Source organism: Rhinatrema bivittatum, chromosome 10 (assembly GCF_901001135.1).
Source record: "Rhinatrema bivittatum chromosome 10, aRhiBiv1.1, whole genome shotgun sequence".
NCBI classification, from domain to species: domain Eukaryota; kingdom Metazoa; phylum Chordata; class Amphibia; order Gymnophiona; family Rhinatrematidae; genus Rhinatrema; species Rhinatrema bivittatum.
Genome location: NC_042624.1, coordinates 76,475,945 through 76,502,647, shown reverse-complemented (window position 1 = coordinate 76,502,647; position 26,703 = coordinate 76,475,945). Strand labels below are relative to the sequence as shown.

The 26,703-nt window shown below is 41.8% G+C and overlaps 1 protein-coding gene across 1 annotated transcript in view; it reads left to right on the top strand.

Moving 5' to 3' along the window:
- Positions 1–3,418: 3,418 nt before the first annotated feature.
- Positions 3,419–26,703, top strand: part of LOC115100356 (very-long-chain enoyl-CoA reductase-like) — a 50,563-nt gene continuing 27,278 nt past the window's right edge. The window contains exons 1-4 of the mRNA XM_029618773.1: positions 3,419–3,822; positions 18,713–18,763; positions 20,036–20,087; positions 20,544–20,588. Of these exons, the coding sequence (XP_029474633.1) occupies positions 3,796–3,822; positions 18,713–18,763; positions 20,036–20,087; positions 20,544–20,588 (175 nt within the window). The 5' untranslated portion in view covers positions 3,419–3,795. The remainder of the gene's footprint in view (positions 3,823–18,712; positions 18,764–20,035; positions 20,088–20,543; positions 20,589–26,703) is intronic.

The following is a 26,703-nucleotide window of genomic DNA, read 5'->3' as shown; positions in this document are numbered from 1 at the left end:
GTTAGGATGGTTGAGGGACACCAGGGCTCTGATGGCTTCTGGGGAGGCATCAAACAATTAGGGATCTGCAGCCGCACAAATTTCCAGCAATTAACCATTTGGATGGAGACAACTCAAGCAACCCTTCGTGGTGTTACTAGACACAACCCTTAAATAAAACTTACACCGCTGGCCAGAACAGTACCTACTGTACTTATCTGAGTTAAATTAACATAAACAAGTGGCGCTAAAAAGGTAACAGAATAACAGATTGTATTAGAGCAAGGTCACATAAAGATATATGAGCATACTTACCGGTATCCATCTTTTACTGTTTAAACAATACCCTGAAAATTAGTGTTATTGAGGGGTTAGGGTTACAATAAAAGGGGCCAATATACTAACCTGCAACATTTTCCTCAGGTTAGATGCCTGCTCTCACTAAAGTTTGCTATGGATGCAAATAAGCTCGGTCCATAGCAAACTTTTGTGAGAAATACTTTGTGCGTTGCCATGGCCAGGAATTTCATGTTTAAAAGAGCCATGCGGCCTGCCTGAGGCCGCGCCCTCTCCTCCCCCCATTTTTTCCTTAGATGGCCATGTGGACTCAGCATCCTTCCGTAGCCCATTTGCAGGTGGTAAATTTAAGAAAAAACGGCGTCCTTTATTAATTCCCACCAGCGGCCCTCAGAAGTAAGTGCAAGCTCCAGTTTGGGGCTTATTCCATAGATGGGGGTGGTCTTCTGGGGACCGGATCAATCCCCACTCACTCCTGCCCTAACAGTGTCATTTTGGAAAATGCTGCTGGCTCACCCCGTGAGCTCCTTTTTGCAAAAGAGATCTTCACATGAAAAATAACTCAAAATGTTTGGAGTTTAGCATGCATGTGCATTTTTTAGGTGTTTTATGCTATAATTTGCCTTTGCTAAAAAGAACTTTGCAGCTTAGAGTAACATCCTCAAAGAGTGTAACCTTATCTGATTTACCTGTGAACACAGTAGTATGACGCCTGCAAATGAGCATTTACAGGGGAAGGTGTATTTCATAAACCTGCACAAAAGTCTGCCTTAGGTGATTTAAATTACATTCATTCAATGTGACTGTGATTCAGCCAGGATTTGTGCAGTCTGGGATATAGTTTTATTATTGACTTTGGATGTATGATATGATTATGGGAGGGGGAGATGAATTTTTGTGAGCAGTGAATTATTGTTCAGTCTATTGTGAATCGCCTCATGTATACACAAGAGACATGATTAATAAATAAATAAATACATTCCAGTCCAGAGAAGGAAATATGGTAGAAAGTGAAAGTGCTATGAGCATTTAAATAGCAAATGAGTAAGGTTTTATTACTCATTCAGGGAACTGAACAGCTATGCAACAAAACAGATAAAAAGCTGAAACTAAATCAGATAAACTGAATTATGCACTTAATAATATCATATTATTTAATTTCAAAAGGTGCTTTAAACTGAAGTGCCTGGGGCCAGGGACTCTGATTCCTTTGGAAATCCTCCTGATTGTAAATAATGGAAGATAAAAACCAATTGATCCATCCAGTCTGTCAGGCCGAGATTCTTTCTCTCTGGCCTTCTATTACTTTGGGTAGATATGCATAGTGCATACTAAGCTTTCCTGAAAAATAAAGTTAAACTTCTAATTTCTATTTGTGTTAGGATGTGAATCTATATTAGTAATTGTTAATTTGTAAGTTATTTTTGTAAAACTTTTTATTTCATAGAAGAAATAGCATGTCACATAGTTGAAAGAAAGTCAATCATTTTTAAAGACACTCAGTAGTACCTGTCGAAAAGAGAATACAACATTTTATATGTCACCTCAGAGTTATGTCCACTGCTTGAGCCATGCAGAAGCATCTACTGCAAGTGCAACTTCATATTAGTGTGATGAAGAGTGAAAGTCCTAGAACGTAAGTTATTTTTAACATCTTTAACCTGCCTGGGTCTGTTTCTCCTCACTAATAGTCCTGCATCTGTAGAATAGGAACATCTCCCGAGAACACTTATATTGACTAATAAAGATACATTATACTTTTTACTGAGTCTAAGTGTTCTTGTGTCCCTGGCCATAAGCATAGAGTAAACTTAACACATCTCTGCCCCTCCTTCTAATCTCCTGGAACGAGATTTACATTGTGGGTTTACCCATGCTTTTAAGAAAACACTGTGGAGGGGTGGGATGATGGGGCAGGTAAGGCTCCTTTTAATATAGAGAAGAAAGCATCCTTATGATAGCTTCCTTATCCTCACTGTTGGCATTTGTATGTGAGAAAGATTGAAGTATGTCAGGGTGGTGGGGAGAAGAGAGGTGAACAGTGTGTGTGTGGGTGTCCTCTCTCAAGCCCCCTCCACTCCCACTGAATCTCCTTCCCCTCCCCATGCTCTTTCCTCTCACTCCTTCCCCCCTCAGCTACCTTTTCCCTCTCCCCATTATTTTCCTCCAAGCTGTCATCCCCACCTACCTCACGCTGTCTCTGGCACAGCAGATGGAAGAGGCTAGAGAAGCACTGGTGCAGGGGCAGTAGTAGAAAAAGCCCCTGCCTTCTCCAGATCTTGTGCAGAAAGGGCCTGGGGATTCCTGCCGGCAGCTTCTTTTTTTTTTTTTCATTTGCTGTGGCTCCTTGAGGTCTTCGGCTGGCAAGGCCTGGGGGATCCCTACCAGCCACACTGCTTTTAATGCACTAACATGGTGCCGGTAGAAGGTACTTGCATGTATTGCCGGAAAGAAGGCCTTGAGGAAGATAAAGACCTTTTTATGTGTTATACTTCACCAGTGTCTAATGAGCATCTAGACAGTTTTCCCTTAACACAGATGCAGCTTTAGCATGTCAAAATCAACGTGCACTTTATACTTCATGGTGGTGGGCTGTTTAGTCAGACACTGTTGCATGCTTTTAGATAATCGGTTGGACGCCGGTAGTTTGAGTGCTTTCCTTACTTAGGCTCAACCACCGTTTTATTTGCTCCCTTAGGCTTAACTCGTTTTTGGTTTTTTTTTTTGCCAGGTTGTTTGTATGTGCTAGCATGTCACAGTCGTGGGCCTTGAGTCTCGGAAGAGGCAGTGGGGGAGGGGGTTGGGTTCAGGTCTCCTGTGCTAACCAAGCCTTTCGCTTTGGACCTGTAAATGGCGGGGGAAGCCTGATTCCGGGTCATGGGTAAGGCGGCCCTGCCTTGTTTTAGGGTAGCCGCTTGTAACATGGCCGCGTTCAGCAGTCAATCATAGATGCCAGCACCTCCGGTACTGAGTAAACCCCTTCACCCTGTCCAGGGAGGGGTCATTTGTGTAGAGCTTAGCGCCCCCCAGTGGGCGTGAAAAGTTGGCTCCTACGCTGCATGTCCTTAGCTTTGCACGTCAGGCTTTAAAGTTTGATGCTCCGCCAGTGTTAAAAACCATCAGCCAACTCCTCTATTGCAACGCTGGGTGTACCACTGGTTAGTACATCGGCTCCCAAATGAGAAAAAGCGCCCAGAATCTGCCCGGCGACGCCTTTTTCGCACGTTCCTTCCAGTGTAACGCGTGTTATTGCAAGCTGTCAGGTTCGCTCCCTGGGGAGGGGGGAGTCTGAGAGGTTGATGGAGTTTCCCTCTCCCCGCACTGCTGAGCTCAGCACTGGCAAGTGATTAGTTGCTGCCTGGCAGGACGCCGGCCCTCCGCTCAGCCTCCGCAGCGCGCATTCTCCCGGCAGGAGCTCCCGCTTCCCTGGGGCTGGCCGGGGGCCGTCTGGCTGCCGGGCGTGGTAGAGAGAGGCGAGGAGCAGCCCCGTCCGCGTCTCCTGCCGACCCGGCCACCAGCATGAGCAGCAGAGTCACTTTCTTCGAGGTGGGTGCCTGACGATTTGACAGCGGTCAGGGGGGATGCCTGGCATTCAGCAGCAGCAGTTTGTGTTGGGGGGTTTTTTTTTTTTTTTTTTAACAAAAACAAAATTATTCTGAGTCATCGACATTTTCTGTATAATTCATAGGATTTTTATTATTGATTCTGTAAGAAAGGCGATGTGGAGGGATGACATCTGATATTGTGTGTTGGTTTACGTTTGCTGAAGCTTGCTAACACGCTTTTGGGAAGTCTTGATTCAGCGGCACTTCAACTGAGGGGGGAAAAATTCTGACCGTGAACTTTGTTTTCGGTTACCATTACAGGCAAATAATTTGAAACTGCATTTTTTTAAAAAAAACTTGCTTGCCTTTTGGCGGTGGTATAAGGAGCTGCCCTTGGTTCTTTTGATAACAGCAGAGCTGCTGTGGTTCTGCCGCTGCCAGGGACAGGAAGAGGTTAAAGGTTGGCAGGGATGTGACAAGACTCAATGCCACTGCACAGGGCACCAGTTTCAGGGCTGGGCTGAAGGGCGACTCAGATGCGGTTCTCACACATTGCACGGTTCCAGCAGACACTGCGCATTTCAGTGTAGGCTGACTGCTGCTTGTGTTCACACTAGAAGTAGACTGGAGCGGAACATCCACCTCAATCATGAAATAATAATTAATCCAGGTAGTTTCATTCCTGGATTAATTTTTCCGGCAGTCAGTAATGCTGAATTAAATACTGTATATATGAACTGGAGTTTTGTAAGTCACATTCATTACCAAGTTTCAATTCAAACAGAAACCATTCCATATTTAATCTCAGAGTAGCCTGATAGTGTGTAGAGAGCAGAGGGAGCGAAGCCAGACCAATTAGTCCAGAACTGAATACTATCCTAACTAATCCTGGGATAGAAGGGTCTGGTCTGTGTGTGGAAACATTATCACACATCTGACTGCCAGGCCAGAAGTGGGATTACTGGCTTCTGGTGCTTTCCCATTTCAGTATCATTCATTTGGCCACCAGGAACCTTAATCCTACCCAGTAGTGAGTGATCAGCAGCTAATTTTCCTGGCCAGTGGGCAGATGTTTTGAAATATTTATTCTTTTTATTAGTATGGTTTTACTATTATGATTTATGAATTGTTTGATGTTTTATGAGGAATGGTAATGTTGCATTGCGTACAGCAACTGGCTTGTTGGGATTTCCAGTTCAGTTTTTGTCTGCACATTTCTATATGTTCTTTATGGTCTCTTTATTCTGTATTTGTCTCCAGCAATTAACTGACACCCGTGGGTGTATTTTATGTAATCTATGAGGTATTAAATATCATCTGAATAAGATCTTGTATCCATTTTCTAAAATTATTGATGCAATGTTGTCAAATGATTTAAAAAAATAGCAGAGTATTTGAATGGGATTTTCATAAGCTGGTAAAACTACTTGACTGAATTTAGATCACGAGTGGTCCAATAGTAAAGAAATAGAAGCAAAACTGACTGCAGGACAACATGACAGATTTCTCAGTTGTCTCATTTAGAAGGTATGAGGTCATAAAGAGAAGGTTATGAGAAAGTGCTTAAAGGTTTGGGAAGCTGAATTGAAAAAAACAGAACAAAGGTCTAGGAACTTGAGGGAACATGAAACCATTAGCATGAAAGATAATTCCATTTTAAATAGGAAGTCCAAAAATTTGGAAAATGTAGTTCAAAAACACTGAGGTTTATTCATTTTCCAAAATTGGCTTCCTTGACAGCAATAATGACTTTTTGTCATATAATGAAATCCTTTCCATCCCCCTTGACTTTTACCTCCTATATTTCAGATTCACTATTTGCCACTGTATTGGAAGATTGGGCCAGGGGTGGAGGATACTCAACTCTCTTTTGATAGTTGAGATGTTTCTGCTTTCATGATGAAATCAGAGGGGCATATGGTTTCACATTCAACCTTCACAGGGAATTTTGCTTTGGAATGGGATACAGAATTGGTCTTTCAGCTTTTTCTTAGATACAAGAGTTTTGCAATTCTAAAATTAGGCCTTCCCCTGATGTCACAAAAGAGGCCCAGGAAAGAAAGCATTCTTGCTTAATGTCTAGACACAAGGTGTTGCAGATTGAGGATTGTTTTTGTTTGATATATCCCTGTAAATGTATTATTAATTGTTAAAGTTCGAGGTGTATTTTGTATGAACCCTCCCAGCTTTCTTTGTTTCTTTATGACAGGGCATATTGGTTAGTCCTCCAGGTCCTGAGTAATGCAGTGTGATGCATATTAGTAAATTAAAATTATTGCTTGTTAATCTCTGCTAATGTGCCGCTTGTATCAATGATGGTTTTTTCTCGTTTTCTTTTCCCTTGTGGATTATTGTATATTGGATCTCCTCTATTTTTGTGGACTGAAGTCAGCAATTAATATTTGTTTAATTTCATATTGCATTATTAGCAGTTGTTTTCCATTCAAGATGACTTTCTTGTAAGTATCTTCAAATGAATTAAAATATTACATTAAAAAAAATATATATATGTTTTCTCTAATGTGTGCACAGTTCTGCTTGAGTACCTTGGGCCCATCCTGTTCATATCTGACTTAAGAAGCCTTGTACCTGACAAATGCTTTTAGTGTAAAAATCTGACATTCATTTTAAACATGCATTTTAATGTAGTTTTGATCTTTTGAAAATGTACCCTTTACTATGTTTGTTCGCCTCAAAGAAAAATAATAATAATAGATGTCATAATAATGTAAAACATTAAAGACAAATAGATATGTGGTGACTGGAAGATAGAGCTGGTCTTTGGGTAGGGCCAGCTGGGCAATCACCGACTCAGAGTGCTGTTTGCTGAGGGACATCCTGAGCACTGCCAGCATCAATCATCCCGCAGCAGCATAGGAAAGGCCATGCAAGGATATGGCAGACCCTTTCCCACCACAGCTCGAAGAGAGCCTCGGTGGGACTGTGGCAGACCCCCATCTTGCTGCTGTCCAAAGAGAGGCCCAGCAGGGCTGTGGCAAACCCCATCTCACCATGGCCTGAAGACAGGGGGAGGCCCTCAGAGTGTTTGCATATAAGAGAGAGAGAGCATGTATGTGTGTGAAAAAGAGAAGATGAGTGTGTGTGCAAGAGAGAGAGAGAGAGCCTATGTGCATGTGTGTGTGTGTGTGGAGAAAACCTATGTATGTGAAAAACAGGGTATGTGTGTAGGACAGAGGGGTGTGTGTGAGAGAATGAACATGTGTAAAAGTGTGTGTGTGTATGTGTGTGTGTGTGTGTGTGAGAGCCTGTGTGTATATGAGAACCTATGTGTGTTTGTGAGGGAAAGAGAGAGGATGTGTGTGTATGAAGGAGAGAAAGCCTGTTTATGTGAAAGAATGTTTGTGAGAGCATGGGTGGTATATGAGAGAGGGAGTGAGAAAGAGAATGACCATATGTATGTGTGTGTGTATGTGAGAGAGAGAGTGAGAGGATAATGTTTGTGTGCCCCCCCAAACTGAATTTAGATCACGAGTGGTCCAATAGTAAAGAAATAGAAGCAAAATGGACTACAGGACAACAGAGTAAAAATAAACTTGGGTGCCCACCTGTGACAAAGAGTTTGTGGTAGCTCCTGATTCAATGGGCAAAGCAAAGGGAAACCTAGCAGTATCCTGATAGAAGAAATACACATTTGCCAACAATTAGACTGAGCAGACCTAATATCACATTCCAGATCACATTAGAAAAAGGCTGCTCATGTAAGCACTTTAATTCTGCTGGGAGGACTAATTTAACTTGTATTAATCTTATTCTGGATTGGCTGTTCTTACTGTATAAAACATAAAATTGCAGAGCAATTACAAAAAGAAAAAAATCAATAATCTATTAACTTTTAGTTGGTGCAGAATAAGATAGAAAGTAGCCCTGATACTGTTGTGTAGGTAGAAATAATATAGCTTGCTATTGTAAAATTAACTGATATAATATTTATGATATTATATGACTGATTTATCCAAAGTTTCAGCCCTTACTCTGCCTACATGAAAAAGCATTTCATAAACTGCTTCAACGTATGTTTCGTAGAATAATTTACAGTAGCCCGCCTTCTCTAGTTGAAATTATTCATCCTGAAACGTTGATTTCCTATACAACCCTAATAACTGGCATTGTACTCATTTGCTTCAAAATATTATTGGCTTGCACAAATACTGAAAATGTATGCCATGTTTTAATGATTTGACTCTGTTGTCTGGTCTATAAATATTGATCAGTCCCACTGATAGCTTGCCAACGCAACAATGCAGTATAGCCGTACCGCCTGTGTCTTTTAGTACCCTTACAGTTTCTGGGATCTATGGTCCCATGGATGTGGCTTTGTTGTTGGCAAGATGAGAGATGGGTAGGGTAGGGTGACCATAAAGCTCCATGTCCAAGGGGACAAGCTTTGCCAGTCCACGAAGATGTCGTTCTGATTTTCCCAAGAAGAGCAGAACTACATCTCCATGCATGCAATGGGGTGAAACTAGGATTGGCTCAGCTTGGCCAACCTGCCCCCCCCCCCCCTCCAACGTTATGAGGTCAATATTCAAAGGGGTCTTAGCCAGACAAAAGGACTTTGCCCTTTGCACCAGATAATTTTAGCAGGGTACCTGGCTAAATCATGCCCAGGTAAAAAAAGAGGCACAAGGCAAAGCTTAAATTTAGCCAGATAGTACTCAATGTAGTCAGGTAAGTCTGTTCATGTGGAGAGCAGATCTAGAGTTATCGGGGTAAAATTTAAACCTGGCTGGCTATATTCAGCACCTCTCTTTCTTGTTTTCACCAACTCAGAAACTTCACCCTTTTCCCATCTGAAGACCTCTTTCTTACATGGACCTTCAGGAAATTAAGAATCCTCCTTGGATTCCTCAGCAGCAATCTCTCTGGTCCTAGAGAGTTTGGGCACCCTGACCTTGCACCCCAGCCACCCTTCTAGGCCAGGTACCCATCTGTTGAGAGAGAGCGAGCCACTTCATTGACCTCTGCCCTTGGAGCGGAGAGAATCACACTCAGCACGTCTCTGTTGAGAGAGGCACTCCAGCCAACACCTGTCTATGGGGAAAGGCACCCCAAGATTTCCCTCTACTCCCATGGGCCCAGGAGTTTTGTTTAACTTATGACACCTCCCACTGGGGAGTCTCGAACTTCTCTAAAACACTCCTACTCCATTCTGACATTACTCACAGGCAAGGTCTGATAGGACCACTGACTCTACACTAGTAAGGGACAAATCTGGGACCTCCTTCCACTTTGTACCCTGATTGTTCAGGTTTTATGCATATTTACAATACTTGGAATAGGGCTATACCCTATCAGTATATAAGAATTTACATTAAATTATAAGTGGAAAAATATATATGGATGCATTCCAGTTGTCCAAATGTTTCCAGTGGGGGCATGTGCATGGGAAGAGTGGGATAAATGAATGCACAGCAAGAAAGGAAAATCTGAAGATTTAAATGACTACGCTCAGTTTATGCTTCTGTTGGTCTAGAGTGCAGAACATTGGCAGTCACTTGACTGTTCTGGCTGATACTATGTGTTTTGCTGCCTCAGTAGATCTCATTTTTATTTATATATCCATTTTAGCTGGCATTCATAGTGTCCTTAATGTATTGAGGTTGTCCTTACTGGAACTTGTGACAGGAATATAATAAATCAGAACCTGAATTTATATCGTGGCTTCTTTAAAGGCTGTGCTGCTATAAGGTTTGTGTACTTTAACTCAAAATGTTATTATGCTTATTATAAATAACCATGTATACAGTATCCTAAAATTTTAGTATTATAAAGAATTCTTGTGCAAGCAGCAGTGCGTTACCTGGCATGGGTAATAAATCACATTCTTGCTGAGCTGTCTTTCTCCTCCAGCCAGCAGGACCAGGGTTTAGTATAACTGTACAGCTCTACATTTTTAATGTTCTTGTACAATACTTTGCAGTCTTACATTTTGATGGGAACTTCTTTCTAGCACCTTTGGACATTTTGGTCCCATTTTTCAATTCTTTCCATGCCTACCAAAGTTAAGGGCTTGAAGGTGCACCTCCTGGTGTCTGCCAGTATCTAACGAGGTCCGTGCAGCCTTAGCAAGATGTTGGCCTAGGCAGGGCCTGAGCAATGGGTCCGGAAGTCATCCCTGAGCAACCGGCAATTCATGTGTATACTCACACTTCACAGAAGCGAGGAGATGATCGTGGGCAATAGCACCAAGAAATACTGAATTAGTTTTTGTAAAAGTAATGAAAATTGCTGATTACAGAAAGTGTAGTTGACTGGACTAATGACAAATGGATGACAGGGGCCTGAACTGACCCTGAACAAAGTATGAAAAACATTCTTTATGCCTAACTAGCTGCCTGGCATTCCTAGGGAAATCCAGTATCTAATGGCTAACATATTATAATGCAGTCAAACAAAATCAAACATATTTGTAAAATATATATTAGATTAGATTTTTATTGCAAAGCAATGGGATATACAGTGTTTTTTGTTTTAGAGTTAGGGGAAAATAGATATACATTTTTTTCAATTCCAGCCCTTCAGCACACTACATAAAGTTGTCCATGAGAAAAGCAGGGAGTCTCTAGGTTAACACCAATTACCTTAACTGACTGTTCTTAAGCTTTATTGATGGACATCAAAAAGGCAAGTTATGTCGTGGTATTGCAGGAGGCTCACGAGAATGAAGAAATTCAGTGGGATATTGAACTGCTTGATCAACATCCACAAACTGTGACAATTGACTTGCATGATGTAGGTTCTCCTCCAGACAACTGTTGTTGAAGATTTAAGTTGATGGCATTAATGCTGGTATTTGAAGGTGCAAGAATGTCATGTTCAAAAAGCCATTTGTGACTTGAAATGATGGTGTTCATTCAAGAAAACATTGGTTGTTAGCCCTTTATCTGACTCTACAATAATGCAGAAGTTGCTCAGAATGCTGATGAGTCCACTGATCCGGTCAAGTGGTAGTTTCCATTGGCAAAATCAGCAGCAGGAACATCACCCTGTAAGTACACTCGCACGTTGGTTGTGAGTCAAAGTGCAGTCACACTTATTTATTTATTTATTTATTTATTTATTTATTTAAAAATGCTTATAAACCGCTTATAACAAGTAAATTGAACTAAGCAGTGTACAAATCAACATAAATCATTTGCATGCAAACATAACAGTCGATCACATCTAAACCACATTAGTCAAACTATTTTTTTAATTTAAAAAATCTTATAAACTGTTCTTAACATAGATAAGAAGCTTTTAAGCAACTTTTAAGTTCATCAGCCATTGCTCCCATTGGAATTATGGGCAGTATTTGAGTTCACCTCTCGGCTAGCGTTTTGGTTGCTCAAGAGGCTGCTTGCCATACTGTTTATCGAACTGAATTTGCCTCTCCTACATTTTCAGCGGTTGCAGTTCTATGCACAGCTGGGGTTCTTCATTTCAACATTCTTTTATTCTTTTCAAACAAAACAAAATGGCCTCTTTCTCATACTTTTGTAAAGAAAAATTCCACAGGTTGCTATCTTAAACCATCTGAAATAAAAAACAAACATACTTCTCTTTTTTTTTTTGGAAGGCATGCTATGTTATTCAAGTGTAATCCCTGGGCTAGGGTCCCTTCACAGGACCTCAAAGAGCACACCTCAAGTTAAGGTCTTAAGTATGTAACTTTCCTCTCCTGATGTTAAGATTCCCTGTTGAGGGGAGGAGGGTGGGGGCGATTACTTCCTGGGCCCTGAATATTGTTCAACAGTTAATTCAGCATTTCTGTCTACAACAGTAATAATAATGCTGGAACCAATTGATGGTTTCCAATTTAACTTTTACTGATTAAAGTTCTTCTTTTCTGCAGTCAGTTTACAGCTTTAGTTCTTTTAATAAATCTGTGACTTTATTCTTCCAAATAAATATGTTAAAGAAGTCAACTGATTTCTCTTGCTCCTGACCCTGTCCAATTAATAGGATAATTTGAAGCTTCCTCCCAGAATTTAGGGGCTATTGTTACTTCCAATTTAGATATCATAAAATAAACTCCTATGTTTCATATCTTTTGTCCAGTTGTTCAGCACATTCTTAGCCCCCTTTCTTCTCTGTTGGTACTGGAGAGTTTCTCCACACACCTTTCTTCAAATTCCTGATGATATGGTCATGGCTAACACCAGATGGGTGCCACTAGTCTCCCCTGTACTCCTCATGTCTCTTTCTCCCCAGTTATGAATGGAGATTCATTCCCCTGCAGGACTTACAATCGTCCACTGGATCTCTCTCTGTAAGGAACTCCCAACTCCTTAAAATGTCACTATCCTAAGTCCCTGAAGCCTAGGGGACTCGGGTAAGTTTCAAAAATAAAAGTATTGAAAAACAGGAAACCCCCAAAAAGGAGAAAGGGAAGGGTGGAAAAACATCTTGTATCCAAACTCAAAAGGGCAAAAATGACATTTTTCAAAAAGGGAAAAAGGAACTCTGTTTTCTGTTCCTACCCAGGCTTCAACCCCAAGAAAACAACCAAAACCAGGAGCAGGCATGGTGACATCCTGCCTCCTAAAATGGCTGACGCAAAACCACACCCTAAAATGGTGGCACTGGGTTTTATACTCTGAAGGCTCCACCATTTGTGTCTCCCACATGGGGGACCTAAAGCCCGCAATATTACTGCTTCTATTCCCCCTATGACAATGGGACATTCCTCTTAGTGCGAAATATTACATCTTTCATTTAAATGTAATGCTCTCAGTATGAAATGAGCTCAGAGAAGATGGGACATTTTGGTCAAAATGTAATCCACGGCCTTCTTCTGGATGAAAAGGTATTCCCTGCATTTGAACAGTGTCCAAATGCATAAAGTACAAAAAAGCCTCAAATTTTCAAAAATATATTTTAGATTGGCAGCCATTGTGCAGGGGACTATGGGGGGAATGTTCAAATAATCCATACTAGGACAAAGACCACACATTTTTTTCTGTGCACCAATTTCCAAAGCACAAGTCTGTGCCCATTTTTACTTTGAAACTTGCCAAAAGGTGCAAAGTGCTTGTGGTCACTCTTATGTTTCTGAGGGGAGATTTTTGCTGGAAAAGTACACGTGAAGATTCGAAAATGCCATCTACGCACGTAATTCTTCCCTGACCTAAACACTGAACTACCCAAGCTTTCAGCCGCAATGAGGAAGGGCAGGGTTCAGACTGTTGAGTGTTCTCCCCATAAACTGCCTGCTCAGTTCTGCCATTATTAAATAATTATAAATGTTATGTATTGCATTGCATGTACATTTTTCTATGGGGGGGGGGGGGGGGGGAAGATAAGAGATAACATGCATGAGGGAGTGAGTGCGTGTGGAAGATGAGGAAGCAATGGGGTGCAAGGCAGAAGGTTGCCCAAGGTGCCTAACACTCTTGCACTGGCCCTCCCTTAGCGGATGGCAGAGCCCATCCCATCAATTACCTAAGAAGGAGGCCAGCATGCAACTGTGGCTGAGAGAGGGCTTCTTGGGAACCTAAACAGGGAAAAGGGAGAACTGAAACAATGGACCTGAAGGAGGGGAGGGATTTTCAGAATATACGTGAGAGAAATTTGTATACATTGGAGATTCAGTATAGGCACATTTATCTCCTGCATATTCATTGTAGAAATTCGGAAAACCAGTTGGCTGTGGTTTCATCTGGACAGGTTTGGGAAGCCTTGTTTTAATTTATTGAAGCCTGTCAACTATTTGAACGTTTATATTAGCTATCCATTTCTCTTCTTTCCTTCAGCAGGAACATTTTGAGTGTCTTAAGCCTCTGGGTAAGGTTTGTGTTCCAGGGACAAATTGTTATCATCAATATTGGCTTATAAATTACCCTCAAAACAACCAAAGCATAAAAGTTAAAGGGTGGTCAACCGCACATCATCAAATCGTAAAGTTAACATGGGACTCCCCCCCCCCCCCCGGCTGTAGCTGGTTTGCTAAGTGTATTTATGTGGTTTGGGCACCGCATCCGCTTTTCCTGATGTGCGTATGCATTTTTTTCTGTAGTTTGACTGACAGGAGTTGATCATGTGACCCCAGTTTTGGCAGGGGTTGGTAAGGATATTTAAATCTTGCATCGGAAGTTCTTAACATACATGCTGTTAACCTGCACTGCAGAGATTTAAGCCCCGGAAAGCTGTTTGTTCAATGCATACGTTTTTGTGATTTATATATATATATATTTCTGTTTTTGAGTTACCGAGTGTTCTGATTTGTTTATTTATGTTTGGATGCCATGTTATTTCCGCTTGTTTCTGTTATACTAACTTGCGCAGGAGCGCACTGTTAACCCGAAACTAATAGCGCCCGCAACATGCAAATGCATGTTGATGGCCCTATTAGTTATTCCTGCACAATTCACTAAGTAAAATGTGCAGCCAAGCCGCACATTTTACTTTCAGAAATTAGCGCTCGCTCGTTCTCCTGTGACTTTTACTGAATCGGCCTGTTGGTTTGGATATACGTCCCTCCCAACGCAGCACACGCGAAACACGGTCCGTGACGGGGGACTGCCAAGCCCTTGTATCTCGCACTTTCAATAAGCCTTTTTTGTGTTTCTTCTGAAATAAAAAGCTAGTTGTACCAAAAGGATTGTAGTTTTTGACAAGTAAAGTTTTGCATCACACCTCCTTCTTCTGATCTTTTATAAATAAACCCTACAAAAATGTGTCCAAAAATTAAAACTGGTATTTGCATCTTTAAAATAAGGACTCTTAAGTCTAAATGGACTAGGGCGGCAGTCTGTTTGGACTTGATTCATTAAAGACAGAACAGAAGAAAAGCCTCGGGAAATCAGGCCATTAGTTAATTACATTTCTGGTATGACGGCTGATGAGCAGAGGCTGGCTCCTACTTATATCCTCTCTGATAACGTTGGAGGAGGGAAGCTCTGTAAGTCACGCCAGGCTTATACCCAGAAAACCACCGATGCTGGCCACGTGTGTGCGTGTGTTTGAGAAGGAATTTATGTACCAACTGGGCAGCAGAGTGGGTTTAGCTTTCAGTCAGCTTTGGGTTGGAAATTTTTATGCTGCCAGAACTGTGCAAAACCCCCTCCATCCCCCAAATTAAGAGGATGAGAACAACTGACTTTCGAAAAATGTAATCTGAAAAGGTTGTGGTGGTATTATGATTACTTTGACATTCAAGAGAATATTTCAAATTTCAATGCCCTGGAATATTTAAGCTTCAAGCATTTTTCTCATTTGAATCTCTGAGGTATGTCTTATATGGTATGCAGGATCGCTATATAAAATATACCATATAAACATAAATGAATACTTGAGTTTAACTTAATTATTTTTTAACGTATTTGAGTCTAGATTAGGAATGATTCATGTGTGTGTTCCATATAATTCTTCCAAAGAGAGAGACTGACATTCTCAAGCTATTTCCACGCCAGCTTGGAATACACATAAGCAAAAAGCAAACCAGATGACTCTTTGCTTGGACAGGATGCCCCCCATTGACCCAGTTCATAATGGAACGCCTTTCTGGCATAGCTAATAGTGTCTGTTTGGTGCTCATCTGTCAGATTAAATGACTGTTGGCTGACATCATTAATTAAAAACAAAGACAACCAACTACATTTTATTTTCAACCTAGCTAAATTAAAATCCAGTAAAAATACAAAGGCAGAGTGGATTAAAAAAAGGAAATCTACATGCAGAGAATTAAACAGTAACAAGTTTTAATGGGCAGACACTCCTTTACAAATTTTTAGTCTGAAAATAATCATTAACGTAGCAGTTAAACAGTCTATAACTGTCTTTTTCAGAGTGATTACAGAACCTTTTGATCTCCTCCCCACATCTCCTCCTGCTCCTAGTTAAATCTACTGTGAGAAAATTCCCAACAGGACACAGCTGGGCACTGGGACACGTGTAGAAATAGAGATGATGGGACTGAAGCGTTAGATGGAGCAGGAAAATGCATGGAAGGGTCTAAATGTTCCAGTTTGTAAGGGGTGGGTTGCCTATATGCTTTTTCCTAAGTTAAAATGATTGAAATTACATTGGTCTTTTACCTTTTGCCCTTTGATGGGGAACGATTGCTTTGATTATGCTTCCTGCATGACGAAGGCAAACCACAGCTGTGTACACCTCTGGGAAACGACAGTATCCACATGCAGGCAGCTCATTGCACCGTTCTCCCCTGATTCCCTTAGCAGATGGACACACACCTCTTTACCGGGGTGCTCATCCAGCTTCCTTCATGTCTGGTTGAATGTGGGAGAAGGATGGGCAACTGCCAGAATCAGGATCCCTGGAGGTTTTCACATGTCTCTCTCATTGCTTGGCCTTGGGTTTCTCTCCAAAAGGCAGTAGGATTGTGCCGTCATGTAAATATGACATCAAAAAGAAGGCAACATGATTGAGGGGAAAATGGAGCCAGGAGCTTGTGCAAGGCTGTAAGGTTCGCCTATGACACCTAATACCCTTGCACCAGCCCTGGCTGCACAAGAGAAAGCAGGATTCTGTCTGGAGCTGTGCTAGTTTGGGTTAATGGTTCTCCCTGGTCTCGGCCTGGGCTTAATTTTCTCTTTTGTAAGCCCAGGGAATAGTATGGGTCACTTCTGGTCCCCCTTCCCCTGTAGTAGGTAGGAAAGGCAGAGCAGAGGCTGGGGAACCATAAAAGCAGCAGATTGTGTAGCCTGCAGTCAATGGGAATGCACTGAAGTGGTGGGAGGGTTGCGGAGAAGTGGAGGCAAGCTACAGGCACAGGAAGGAAGGGGGTAAGACAGGAGGAAGCTTCTGTCTGAGGTGACTGTACTGAGTTCTGAGAGAAGCAGCCGGCTGTAGAATCAGCGAGTCTCCTAGAGCAGGGGTGTACAAACGTTGGGTGTGCCCCCAGGGGACACAAACGAGCTTCCAGCGGGCTGTGAATGTCATACTATTGGGGAAGGTGCATGCAGTTGCCGGTGGATCTGATCGCACCTATGAAAAACAGAGAGAGAGGCTGTGCAGCCCCCAGTGGACATCATCCCATTGGCTGCTGAGGAGAGAAGGCCCATGATATTAGAACTCTCAAGAGTAGCATTTTCTCGTGATGATCTCGTGATGCATGAGATCAGCATGGAGGAAGTGCTAGCCTCGCCAATTTTTAATATTGCAGGGCTTGCATAGAGGAGGCAGCAGCAGAATGCACTTCAGTGCCAGAAGCAGTGATGAATGATCAGCTCCTTCCCAACAGCCACACGGCAGTGGTGACAATGGCAACAGGAATGAGAGAGGCTCTGAGGCTGCTGGCAAAACAAAGAGAGGGGGCCTGCCTTCAGTATGTGTAAGAATGGGAGCGTGAGTGTGAGAGAATGAGTGCCTGCCTGCCTGGGTGTTTGTCTGTGTCAGAATAGGTGCCTGTCTGGAGGTGTGTGTGTGTGTGTGAGAGAGAGAATGAGTGCCTGTCTGGAGGTGTGTGTGTGTGTATGAGAGAGAGAGAATGAGTGCCTGCCTGGAGGTCTGTCTGTGTGTATGTGTGAGAGAGAATGAGCACCTGCCTGGAGGTGTGTGTGTATGAATGGGTGCCTGCCTGGGGGTCTGTGTGGGTGAGAGCCTGTGTATGTATGAGGGAATCTGGAGGAGTAAGAGCTTTTGTGTGCATGGGGACAGGAGAGGGACTTAGAGTGTATAAGATTGTGTGGGTATGTATGAGAACATGTAGGTATGTATGAGAGAGAATGAACATGTGAGTGTGTGTGTGAGCGAGAGAGGATAAAGTTTGGGTGTCCCCCTAGCCCCCTAATCCTCGTCAATTTCCAGGTGACTGGAAACCAAGTTCCCAGGTATGGACAGAACAGGCTTTTTTTTTTTTTTTTTTACCCTCATTAGTTTTAATTATTGGGTGTTATTTGATACATGTGCTGTTTTGAAATATTTTATTGGTGCTTGGGAAATTTAAAAAAAAAGTATATGACTTTAATAGATGTTCTGTTTGTCAGTAGCTTTGAAATATTTATTCTTTTATTAGTATGGTTTTACTATTATAATTGATGCTTTATGTTCCTTGATTTTATTGTTTTATGAGGAATGGTGGTTCTGTCATTGTTACACTGTAGACAGAGTCTGACTTCTTGGAGTTTCCATTTCAGTTTTTGTCTGCATATTGCTGGTTCTAATTTGTGGTCCTTTATTCTGTATTTGGTGAGGGTCTGTCTCTGCTTTTTGTGTGTAACCAAGGGAAGAGATTTTGCTAGTGTGTAGTATGTGTAGGGATCTATAGCAATCGGGTTTGTTTAATTTCCCCAGTAGGTGGTGTATTGGTATTCTGGAACTCAGTGTAATATTTACAGTGCTGCTTTTTCACAGGAAGGGTTCTTGCTTGAGTTCTTGGTGTTACAACTGTTATGTTATGATAAGTTTGCAGAATAGATTTTGAGTGTCTTGTTTACAATGTATCTAGCAGTGGAAGAAGTTTCTGCTGCTGAAATCCTCTTCTTATCCCCGGGATAAGCAGCATGGACTCTATCTACCCGTTCAGATTCTGCCAAGTACTTATAATCTGGATTGGCCACAGATGGAAACAGGATACTGGGCTTGAAAGACTTTTGGTCTGACCCAGTATAGCAAGGGTGCCCAACTCATGCCCAATATTCCAGGAATTTCTCTAGGTCTGTAATTAAATGTTAAACTCCTGCAGTCAGGAGACCTACCTGGGTCTCCTGACTGCAGTCCTGCAGTCAGGAGACCCAGGTAGGTTTCCTAGTGCTATCCATGGAAGAGGTGACCTGAGCATGAGAAGTTTTGTCTGTTTATTGATACTGGTTGGGGTTCGGCAAGTGGATGATTCAATAAAGGTTTGAGGAAGGAATGCTTTTTTTAGCACGCAAATTACTACAAATTATACTTTATAAAGTAAAATGTTATTTTTTGCTCTTTTTAAGGTTGAAATCCTCGACTGCAAGACAAAGAAACAGCTATGCTTCCTGGATAAGGTACAACTTATGAAACTATGGGGGTCATTTATCAAAGTGCTCCAGGCAGGCGTTAATATCTAAGCGATAAATGTGCGTCTGAGACACATTTATTTTTTTTGCATTGGAGTGAATGAGTAATAGCCTCATTCACATGCATTTTTATGTGATAAGTGCTATCTCATTCACTCCACGTCGGACGTGCGTTAAATAGGCGCTAATCTTTCTATTTCATTAGGGGGTGGATTAGCGCCTATTTAACCCGCGTCCAATGCAGGTTATACAGTGCGCTCGGCTGAGGCAGGCAAACAGCAAACTTTCTATCCTAACTATGAATATTATCATCTGAAGGTAGACCCCACAATCTGCTGAATTAATTTACTACAGATGTCATATATACTACAGGTACAAATCTTTACAAGCTTTCTTGATATTCAGTCTGCTATATAACTAACTGTCTGTAATTGAATGTTTCACAACACTCAGTTAAACACCATTGTGCAGGGATAAATTAAAACATTTGAGTAGAGGTTATGCTTCATTTCTAAAGAAACAGACAAAAGCTTTAATACTTGATTTTCCTGTCTGATCAGCAAACACAGCACCATAATCAGTTTTCACACTATATAGAATTACCAAAACACATTTTGATACTGCCTGTGTTTATTCAAATGAGTGAGATGTGATATTTATTGTACTGTGAAACAGGATTGTATAACATTTTCTGCAAAATAGCTCCAATGCAAGTCTATGAAGACGACTCAGGATGTTTGTGGGACAGTCAGCAGTTGTAATTTCCGCCTGAGGGAGATCTTTGAATCAAAAGGCTGCCCGTGAAGGGATTTGGTTTTGAGGGAACCAAATGTGCCTTACGTTGACGTTAAGTCCTTTTTAGAAATGATGAAGTTGTTTGGGGGCTGAAAAGTGAATTGAAGTGTGTACAGCCCAATTAGAGCAATTTTTTAAAATTTGCATATAAAGTAGAAAAGTACTTTTTATATAACAAAATGTGCTATGGTTAAAAATGTGAGGTTTATGCGTGCCCCCAAAATATTTTGCATCTAACATTTTGTTTTACATAAGTGAGGTGGTGGTTTTTTTTGGATCTTCTAATTCTCTGGACTTTCTAACATTGTCTGTCGTGAAGCTTTTTAATGTGTGCTAGTTTAAGAAACACCCCGAAGGCTTGGAATTCCAACAAAGAATGGACAAGCTGTGAATCTTCACACTAACTTGGTCTATGAAGGACAGACAGCCTAACCTTAAAATTGTTTTTCTTTAAATTAATTTTAGGTTGAACCACATGTCAGAATTAATGATATCAGAGTGATGTTTCATAAATATTGTAAGTATCAATTGTCAATGAACTTTATCATAAAAAGATAACATTAATCTCATGCTTTTACATCCTTTGGCCACATTATTACAAGAAATCATCACAGAGCTTTAGGACAGTGGGTCTGGCCTTGTACTTGCAAAATAAGCAATTGTGCTTATATTTCATCATCAGTTTATTACTATGTTGGTTTTTATCATCATCATCATGGAATGCGGTTATATTTCAGAATAATTTCCGCACTGTATAAATAGTTCTTGGAGAGAAATGTGGGAATTCTCTCTATGGATTTTGTTGGGAAATAAATTGGGGTAACAAAAATGATATCCAAGTTATCATATACCCTTAAGGCTTGAAGAAAAGAGAAAAGTAATATTCTTTAAACAGCATGGAAACTTATGATGACCTGAAATATTGGGTTGTGTTTTGTTTTTTTTTAAAATATTTTATGTCTTTATCTTGCAGATCCAAAGTGGTGCCCAGCCCGACAATCAATAAGACTAGAACCTAGTAAGTGTCACTCAGAGGAAACTCCAATGACCAGCACCCCATTCCTCCTTTCCCTTCCATTCTCCCATTCAGGAGTGGAAACCAAATTATATAATTCACTATGGGCTCAATTCGACTTCTCAAAGGTAAAAATATGAAGAATCCAATTAGCAGCTGTTGAAAAAGCAGAAATTCAGGCGATTCTCTGTAGAAAAAAGATGTATTTATTATGGCCTGAGAGAAGAACCTGTAGGAGGAACCCCAATGGACATTCCACTACTGCCCTCCATTTTGTCCATAGATAAGCCCACAAGTGCCTCGTCTCCAGATGCACCTCCTGCAGACCATGAACCTGAATGCATTTATTCCTGCTTGAGGCTACCCTAACTGCAGGCCAGAGCAGAGCACTATCTGAGCCCTGCTACTCCTATTATTTTCTATGGGAGTAAATTTGACATCTAAAATTTTGTTTGCTTGGGGAAACAATAAGTTGCTTGGAGAAAAATAAGGAAGCTAAACCACAAGAAAACCTAACATCAGAAAAATGTTATTAACCCTAACTTTCCCTATTTTTAAACACTGGCTAAAGTTTCCCATGCAACCTTTTGCTTTTAAATACAGCAACAGAGTAACAAAACTGATGATAGCAGAACAAGATCAATAGCCCTCTCCAGCCTGCCTAGTCATTCATGTCCACACTGCAAGGATACATCCCAGCTGCCAGCCAGAGAAGCATGCACACTTGTAGGATATAGCTCCTTATCCAAGTCAGTTTTTGTAATTTTCCTCATTGGTCTTGTAACACCCTGGGAGGATGAGCATTCAAGATCCCATATTCAATCCAACACCCAGCCCCCCTCCCCCCATGTCTTATCATCAAGATTTGTAATTATCTAAGAGCTACCCAAACTATTGAAGCTGTCACCCAAACATCCAGCCTCCTTAATCCTGTTGGCCTCATTGGACAATATACAGCCACCACCAACCTGCTGTCACCAACTGGTTTTCTGGATTGTTGTAGTTTACTGGCACCTGCAGTTTAGCTAGATTATGATCCTTTTATCCATCATTTGTTTTATTCTGATCACCTGTTTACTTTTCCCTGTCCTCGAGGGAGTGAAGGGTGGGCTGTTTGCAATACTGCAACCACCCAAGTCTGTTCTTACCAATGTCATAGACTATGACAGCAGATAAGGACCATTAGGTACATCTAGTTCAGTGGTTCTCAACAGATGTCGGAACACACTTGAGGGTCACGAGGTCACAGAAGGTGTGTCATAGACTCAGCAGAAGGCTGCTCTTTCCTCATCAGTTTGGATAGGTGTTGGCTGATTTTCCTTTATTGGGTATGAGAGGAAGCTTCTCTTGCTTCCTTCTCCTATTCCTGGCCTAGTGGGAGGTTATTCCCTTCTCTTTCACTCAGATCAGAATGAGATATCACCAACTCCTGTTCCTATGGGCCTGGCAGGACACCAACTTTATCTTCCTCTGCCTGGCCTGGCTGAGATACTGCTGATGCTCTCTTCACCCCTTGGGGCCTGGACCTGAAAGCAAGGAACATGAGGGATAGAGGTGCAGGCTCTATAGATCCACTGCTGCCGCCTCATCTTCTTCCTCTCTTCAATGCTTCTTGCTCTCATCTGCTGCTGGTAAAGTGGGAGGGAGGCTCTGGATTGGACTGAAGGCTTTTATGCTTGTTGGGAGCCAGGAGAAGGTGGGAATGTGCTGGGCAGGAAGGGAGTAAGGAATCTGTTGGGTAGGAAGGGGTGGGGGAAAGGAGGTTGGGGTTGCTGGGTAGGGAGAGGTAGAGGGGCTGGGGCTGCTGGGAAGGGAGGAGAGATGGAAATGGAGAAAGAGATGGAGGTGTGGGGCCTGCTGGGTTGGGGGAGAGAGGAGGTCAGGAAATGCTGAGTAGGCAGGGGTAGGAAAGAGGTGGTCAGAGGTATGCTGGGAAGGGGAGAGGGAAGGGCAGGGAGAGTTGAGCTGAGGAGAGACGGGGTACTGGGAAGAGGATGTTGGGAATTTGGGACAGGGATATGAGCATGTGAAGGGATGATTGAGTAGCTGGGAGAAGTGAGGGGTGATGGGGGCATGGAGGGGAGTGACGGGGTACAAGAGTCATACTATGTCAGTTTTGAGAATATTCATTTCTTCTCTCTTCTCTCTTTGCTTAGAGTAGGAGGAAATATATTTCTGTTTCTAGTCTCCAGTTTTGCACTGCATGCAGAAGGTCTTGGGGTTTCCCATCCAGTTTTTGTTTCCACATTTGTAATTTGTGGTATTTTATTCTATATTAGGTGAAGGTAGGTCTGCATGTGTGTAACTGAGATATAGCATGTGGCGATTTGTATCAGTCTTATTTGTTGTATTTTCTCAATATGATATTGCACTGGTGGTGAGCTGCTGCCTTTTCATGGGTAGAGCTATTGCTGTTTCATTTTTTGGAGTTAGTGCTGCTGAGGTATGGCAGGTTTGATAGACATGTACAGAGTGGGGTTTTTGGTTTTCTTTTCCAGGTTTTGTATTATTTTACAATGCAGCTGGTAGTAGAGGGAGTTTGTGCTGCTGTTATTGAGATGACATCATAATATTTTTTTTTTGTATGGTGGGTTGCACAGGGAAATGTCTTAGTTCTGCTCTGCACTCATTGTTAGAAAACGGGAGATTCCTGTGGATGCAGAATATATGTTTATATTTAGTCCCATGATGGCCATGAGTTCAGTGCGTCATGCACGTGAGCGCCATCTCTCAGGTGTGTCCTGATAGAACCAATGATCTAGCTTGCCTAATTTCCTTCCAGTGCCATGGAGCCCAGTTGATCTTTGCAAGGATTTTAGGCACTCTAAGTAAATCTTTGGTCTTGTGCCCTCCATCCCACCCCAAGACTCTTACTAACAAGATCCCCAGGGAATGTTTGCATACTTGGGGAAGAAATAGTTTGGGTGCTTGGGCATTTAAGGCAAGCCCTGGGAGCATCAAGACATGCATTAATGTCCCGATGTTCCTGGGAAAAATTAGCTACAGCTTTTGAATTGTAGCTAACATTTTTTTTTTAAATAACTCAGCTTGCAATAATTTATCTATTTGCATCATTGACAAGTAATTAACTGATTTGCATACATTCCTGTGCTGCACCATTTTTTTGGGTGGGAGATAACATGCAGTATTTGAAATACTGTGCATTATTTTACCTGAAGGCTTTCACCACCCCTTAAAGACCTAATACAGCTTAGTAATTTACCCCCTCCCTTTTCTTTTTTTTTTTTACATAGTCAGTGATGTGTTACCAGTTTTTTTATCAAGGGGTTTTAGACAGTTCTTTTCCATTTGGTGAGATACTATCTTTTTTTCTTTTTTCAGAAAACTGAATAATAAGGGGATCTTGATAGCCATAGATCTTAGTTCAATTTTCAGACATGGCTTCTTCTTCTTCTCTCTGCTTGGCTGGGGATGCTGCGGTGGTAGGGTTCATAGCCTCTGGGGCAGATGGAAGGACCCGTCGTCAGTAGGAGTCCCACAAGGGTCCTCCCTGTCTCCTACTTTATTTAACATTTACCTTATACCATTATGCCAACTACTCACAGACCTCAACCTCAAACACTTCCTTTATGCGGACGATATCCAGGTCCTGATACCCATTAAGGATTCCTTCGCAAAAACTCTGGCTTACTGGGATACATGCCTTCAAAAAATTAAACTCCTCCTCACCAGCCTAAACCTGATATTAAATTCCGGCAAAACTGAACTACTGCTCATCGCCTCAGAGAACAACCCCATTACCTCTGCACAGCAAGCCACGCCAACAATCACACAAGTGAGAGACCTAGGAGTCCTAGTTGATAATCGCCTGAATTTCAAAGCCACTATTAACAAAACCACCAAAGACTGTTTCTATCAATTACAAGTTCTGAAAAGAATTAGACCTCTTTTCTATGCCCAAGATTTCAGAACCATTCTGCAAGCAATCATTTTTTCAAAATTAGACTATTGTAACACCATCCTACTTGGCCTTCCCGCTTCATACACCAAACCGCTTCAGATGGTGCAAAATGCAGCTGCACGAATTCTGACAAATACCAGGAGAAGGGACCACATAACCCCTATTCTAAAGAACCTCCATTGGCTACCGATACACTTTAGAATAATATACAAGGCCATTCTCACCACATACAAAAACATCCACCAACTGGCTCCCATTGACCTACAGATCCCTCTCCGACTACACAATTCGTCAAGACCGACAAGAGATGCATACAAGGGTTCGCTACAGGTACCACCGCCCAAATCTACCAGACACAGCAAACTAAGAGACCGAGCTTTCTCTACAGCCATCCCACCGTTATGGAACTCCATACCCTCAAATCTCAGAATAGAACCATGCATCTCAACCTTCAAAAAAAGACTAAAGACCTGGATATTCATACAAGCCTTCCCAGACGTCAATTGATCTAAAACTTCCAAGCCACCCCTAATCTCCATCTACACTATGGTCGACCTTATCTCCTATCGTTTACTTGTGTAAATTAATAACCTGTCCTTTCTCTTCCTCTAAGCCAAGTTCTTATCACCTTGTTATATGTAACTGCCTTTTCAGCACCATCGTTATTGTTATGTTTACTTTGCACCCCTGTTTTATGTGAACCAGCATGATGTGACTGCTGTCTCGAATGCCGGTATATAAAAAATCTAAATAAATAAAATAAATAAATAAAAAGAGAGGGGAGGGATTTTCACCTATTGCAAAATAACAGGACCTTTGCTCTTTGAGAAGACTGTAGATGGTGGTGGGGTAGATGCAACCCCATTTACAGAAGAGAATGCATGGGAAGAGCTTGGAAAACTGAAAGTGTACAGGGTCATGGAACCAGATAAGGTATATCCCAGGATACTAAGGGAGCTCAGAGATGCACTGGCAGATCCACTGAAAGACCTGTTCAATAGATTCCTTGGAAATGGGAGTGGTGCCAAGTGACTGGAGAAAAGCGGTGGTGGTCCTGCTTCACAAGAGTTGAGGCGGAGAGGAAGCTGGAAACTACAAGCTGGTTAGCCTCACCTCGATGGTGGGAAAATTAATGGAGATGCTGCTGAAGGAAAGGATAATAAACTGTCTACAACTGGTGGGGTGCTGAACCCAAGGCAGAATGGATAGGGGTAGGTCCTTTCAGACAAATCTGATAGATTTTTTTGATTGGGTGACTAGAGAATTGGATCGAGGAAGAGCACTCAATGTGATATACTTGGATTTTAGCAAAGCTTTTGATACGGTCCTGCTTAGGAGGCTCGTGAATAAAATGAGAAGCTTGGGAATTGGCGCCAAGTGGTAGAGTGGATTACAAACTGGTTGACTGACAGGAGACAGCATATAATTATAAACAGAACCTACTCAGAAGAGAGAACATGTTAAGTGGAGTTCTAAAAGGATCATTTTTGGGACTGGTTCTGTTCAATATCTTTGTGAGCGACACTGCAGAAAGGATAGAAGGTAAAGTTTGTCTATTTAGGGATATTACTTGGATCTGCAACAGTGTGAACACACCTGAAGGAGTAGAGAGAATGAAAAGTGATTTAAGAAAGCTTGAAGAGTGGTCTAAGGTTTGGCAGCTGGGATTCAACACCAAGAAGTACATCTGGGATGCAGTAATCCAAAAGAGCTTTATGTGTGGAGTTCTGTGTGAATGACTAATGGGCATGGACTGGGAGTGGGTCTTTGGGATGATAGTATCTGGTGATCTGAAGGCAGCACAGCAATTATGACACCTTGGAAAAAATGATTTTCACATGATAGTACAGGTATTTATATTGACAATGATAGATTATTCCAACTCCTTATATGCTGGTCTCCCAAAATCTCGCATTAGTGCCTTGCAAACCCTACAGAATTCTGCTGCGAGATTGATCATCAGTACCTCACGACGTGAGCACATCACCCAAGCTCTGCAAAGCCTACACTGGCTTCCTGTAAGTCAGCGTATAAAATTTAAAACAATAGCGCTAGTTTTTAAAGCACAGCAGGAAAATGCCCCTGCATATTAAGCCAATATTACAAAAAAAAAATGTCTTATTCGATCTTTACAATCAATGTCATAAAATCTTTTAAGCATTCCAAGTAACAAGGAGACACAATTTCAGGAGATGT